We start from the raw sequence: 3,798 nt of genomic DNA on the forward strand, positions 1-3,798 counted from the left end.
ACTACCAAGCTAAACTGAGGTCCTCCATCCATATTTTCAGTAGCAAGCTGGGTCCTTTTTGCGTTCCCCTCTCTGTCATGTGGATAGAGACCTCAGTGACGAGAGGAGAATGTGTAGCACTGAGATATTATGTGATAGCATTGGGGCTAACGCTAACAGGCAAAGCTGAAGCTCTTCTTCCATGAAGCAGCTCTGTTGTCCTCCATCTATATTTTCAGTTCCAGGCTGAGTCATTTCTACCTTCTCCTCTCTGTCAACGCTCTCTGGTTTCATTTAAAAGAGTTGATCATCAGATATTGTCCAAGATTAACCTTCAGGGTGGAGATAGCTCGCTAGCAGCCTCTCACCGAGGACCTATCCACGTCATCATTTACCCAGAATGCTTTGTGTGTGAATAAAATGGCTCTGTCCATGTTAAAACATATTTTTAAAAATTTACTAAACTAAACAGCCTACAGTATTTTTAGTCTTTATTTTACAGTTAAAATATATCTTTATCAAATGAAGTCTAAGGTTACAACTAATCGGGGATCCCTTTAAAGCTCTGTAATGAGGTCATGCACCGACATTCTTCGTAGTGACATTTACAACAGAGGCCATTAGATGCCTTCAAACATTGCTTTGAGAATTGTTTCCATGTATATATAAAGGCACAACAACTCTTTCCCATTTATGGTTTTAATCTGTTTAGTTATTGATCATCAGTGGGTGTGGCAAAGACATCAGAAACATTGTGTGCAGGACCTCATTCAWGTCTTTAAATCTGTATGCAAAAATAAGTGCTTTTACAAAAGACTTGCCTGATGATGTTATTGCAACTAGTTAGAATTTAGTCAAGATTTTAGTTCACGTTTTATAGTCTTGTCTGTTGTACTTTTATTTCTCACTGTGTCTTCATCCCTTTTTCATATTGTGCCTGTTTTATAAGGCTSGTTCAGAAGTCACACACAAGTACACACTGTTCATTAATTAAATGCTGTACTGTAGTCATACTGTAGTACTCGCATGCAGCAGAACAACATGAACACAAGAGACTCGGACGTAGGCAGTGTAGGTAGATGCTAAGGGCGCCGTCCATCCGGGGGCGTCACAAATAAAAACATTTCATAACTTTTTATCAGAGTGTAGTTGATTGAGTGTGTAGAATAATCTGGTTCCTCGGGTTTAGGAAGGTAACTGTTCTGTGGGTTTCTGAGGTGTTATTTTGTACAGATGATATTTCRTGATAAAATATGATGCGGTCAAGACTAACTGCTGGTGCTCAGTGAGTAAATATAAAACAAAATAATAAAATAAAAGTTTCATTTCTGATCTCAGATAAAGTTCAGGTTAAAGTCTGGTTTTCAGTGTTTTGTTAATCCCAAGAGTTTAAGAAAATTATCTTCAAATGGCTGGCAAATACAGAGTTTTGAATAGATCTTTTACAAAATTTTCAGGACCCCCCCCCTAAAACTGCTTCACTCCACAGCTGCTGTCAGCAGATGTTTTCAGGTATGAGGTAGTCTTCTGGTATTCTGTTTCAAGTTAATTATATTAACTGTTTTAATAAGACCACCTGGTTTATAAAGATAAAAAAAATATCAGAGACAAAATGGTTTAATTTAAGATGTAAATTGTTAGTGAGATTTAGAAAATCGTACAATGGGAATCATCTGGAATCTTGCCTAGTGTGCGAAAATGGCTAGGGCCGGCCCTGCCAAGAGTTGTATGTTTTCAGTGATTTAATAAGTAAAATATTTAAAAGTGGTTAGAAACTTCAGCTGAACCCTCATCTTAAATTTTCAGCAGCTGTGCAAAAACGATGACTTTCAGATGAAAACATAATTGAATTTTGAAGCTTTGAATCTTTTAAACAGTTCAGCTTGATAACTTTATGAAGTGGTGATTGAGTGTTTGTGTTTGACTTCTGAACAGCGGCCATGTTTAAATGTCACACAAGTGTTTCTCATTTCATCACCGCCACAACTTTACCTCTCCCTCCTTCCCTCCCCACCTTCTCTCCCTCCCTCATCGATCCTCTAATCCTTTTACTCCTGCCATCAATCCAGGGTACCACAATTATGATCTGGAACTGAAAACCCCAACAGACCTCACCTACGTCCCCCCCACCCCGCTGCGCTCCGATGAGTTCTTTGAGGGCGATGCTAGCGTAGAGTCCCCCACCAAGACCTCGCTTAGCAGACCTAGTGACCTCACCCTCGCTCAGACCMCCAGCAACTCCAGGGCCCCKYACCCCGGCTCGGCGCCTCCCATTGTTGGACCCGAAGATACGACCCTGACTAGAGGAGAACGAGCGGCGTCTCTGGAGAGGCCGGATAATGACCGGCGGGCTGCAGAGCAATCCGTAAAGAGGACAGAAGACCCCCTCCAAGGTCGAGTCTCATCAGAACTTCTGGAAGGAAAACTAAAAGATGATGTCGCCGCACACGCCGGCTCAGGAAACGGACGGGAGGAAGAAGAAGAGGAGGAGATGACCCAGGAGAAACTGAGGAGTCTGCTGGAGGATATAAAGCTGGAAGGAGGCATGGAGGAAGAGGAGATGACCGAAGAGAAAGTCAACGCRATCCTCGAGCAAGTACGGCAAGCAGAAAAAGACATGTCTTCAGTTTCAGGTTGGAGAAGCGAGGCTTCCGGCGCCGCCGCGGAGTCAGCAGCTGCAGGACACGGCGCCAACGCCGAAGAGGGCAGGTAGGACCCCCGACTGTTCGACACAACTCGTTACAGCTTCTCTGCCCGTCCAGAACTCACACGATGAAATCTCAATATCATTCAGCGCTGAAAGTCCGTCGGACTCACTGGAGCGGCCGCCGGCTCAGAACGGAGGTCACAAAGAGGCCGCCAAGAAGARGACGCCTCAGGAGGACAGCAGCGTAGCGGGACCAAGCAGAGGACAGGAGGAGGGAGGCAGCAAGGCTCAGCACAAAGKCCAGGTAAGAGTCACAAACAACTTCCTTCCTCTCATTATCTCCCGATAATCTGTTACCTCGTGACTTTGAAACAAAACCTTCTCATGTGTTTTAGCTCACTCAGAAATCTCAAAATCATTTTGTTTCTTTAGCCTTTTATCGAGTTTCGTCTTAGTGGACTGTCAGACAGGAAGCACAGCTCAGCAGTTCCTCGTTTCAGGGCTCTAATCTGAGAATTCAAAATGACATTTGGGGTTTTTAACGTTGCTGGGCTGCCTTCATCAGGAGAAAATGAGAGCTGACCAGTCCAGCTCTGACGAGGAGGCCACTGTCACCACCAGGGTGTACCGCAGACGGGTCATACTGAAGGTTGGTGTGTCCACAGGAAAGACTGGGAACACCTGGGGAGACCAGTCTGTTGCTGTGTTTGCTGAGCACGAAATGCTGTTTTTGTTCAAGCCTTGCTGGAACAGTGAGGGTCAGAGAACATCAGCAGTTTGATTCAGCTTTACAGTGAAGAACTGATAGAAAATACACACGTTAAATACACACTGCAAAGTCTTTGTGATTCACTAAAGTGTTTTTACATGAAACACAATGTGGCAAATGGACAAGGAAGGCCAATCATTCTGTCTTTTCTTGCCCATTTTCTGGAATTGTGATCAATTTTAAGTGGAATGTGTGAGCTTTTATCTTTGTTTGTACTCACTGCTTGCTGGTGTGAGCTACTACTACAGTGTGTGTTTGTTTGTGTGTGTTTGTGGTGTTTCAGTTCAGTTTAGTTTAGTTCATTTAATTCATGAAAAAGGCTAAATTTCGACAAAAGCAGAGAATCTGCTAAATGAATAAATCTAAATCTGACCTTGATGGGTGTTCTGATGGTATTTTATTA

At 43.3% G+C, this 3,798-nt stretch overlaps 1 protein-coding gene across 1 annotated transcript in view; it reads left to right on the top strand.

Moving 5' to 3' along the window:
• The window catches only part of ank3b (ankyrin 3b), a gene marked incomplete in the record, with an annotated part of 112,918 nt that overhangs the window by 100,469 nt on the left and 8,651 nt on the right, over positions 1–3,798 (top strand). Inside the window, 3 exon segments of the mRNA XM_014032731.1 lie at positions 2,049–2,688; positions 2,774–2,930; positions 3,192–3,275. Coding sequence (XP_013888185.1) covers positions 2,049–2,688; positions 2,774–2,930; positions 3,192–3,275 — 881 coding nt within the window.

This window comes from Austrofundulus limnaeus, unplaced genomic scaffold (assembly GCF_001266775.1).
Source record: "Austrofundulus limnaeus strain Quisiro unplaced genomic scaffold, Austrofundulus_limnaeus-1.0 Scaffold7, whole genome shotgun sequence".
In the NCBI taxonomy this organism is placed as follows: Eukaryota; Metazoa; Chordata; class Actinopteri; order Cyprinodontiformes; family Rivulidae; genus Austrofundulus; species Austrofundulus limnaeus.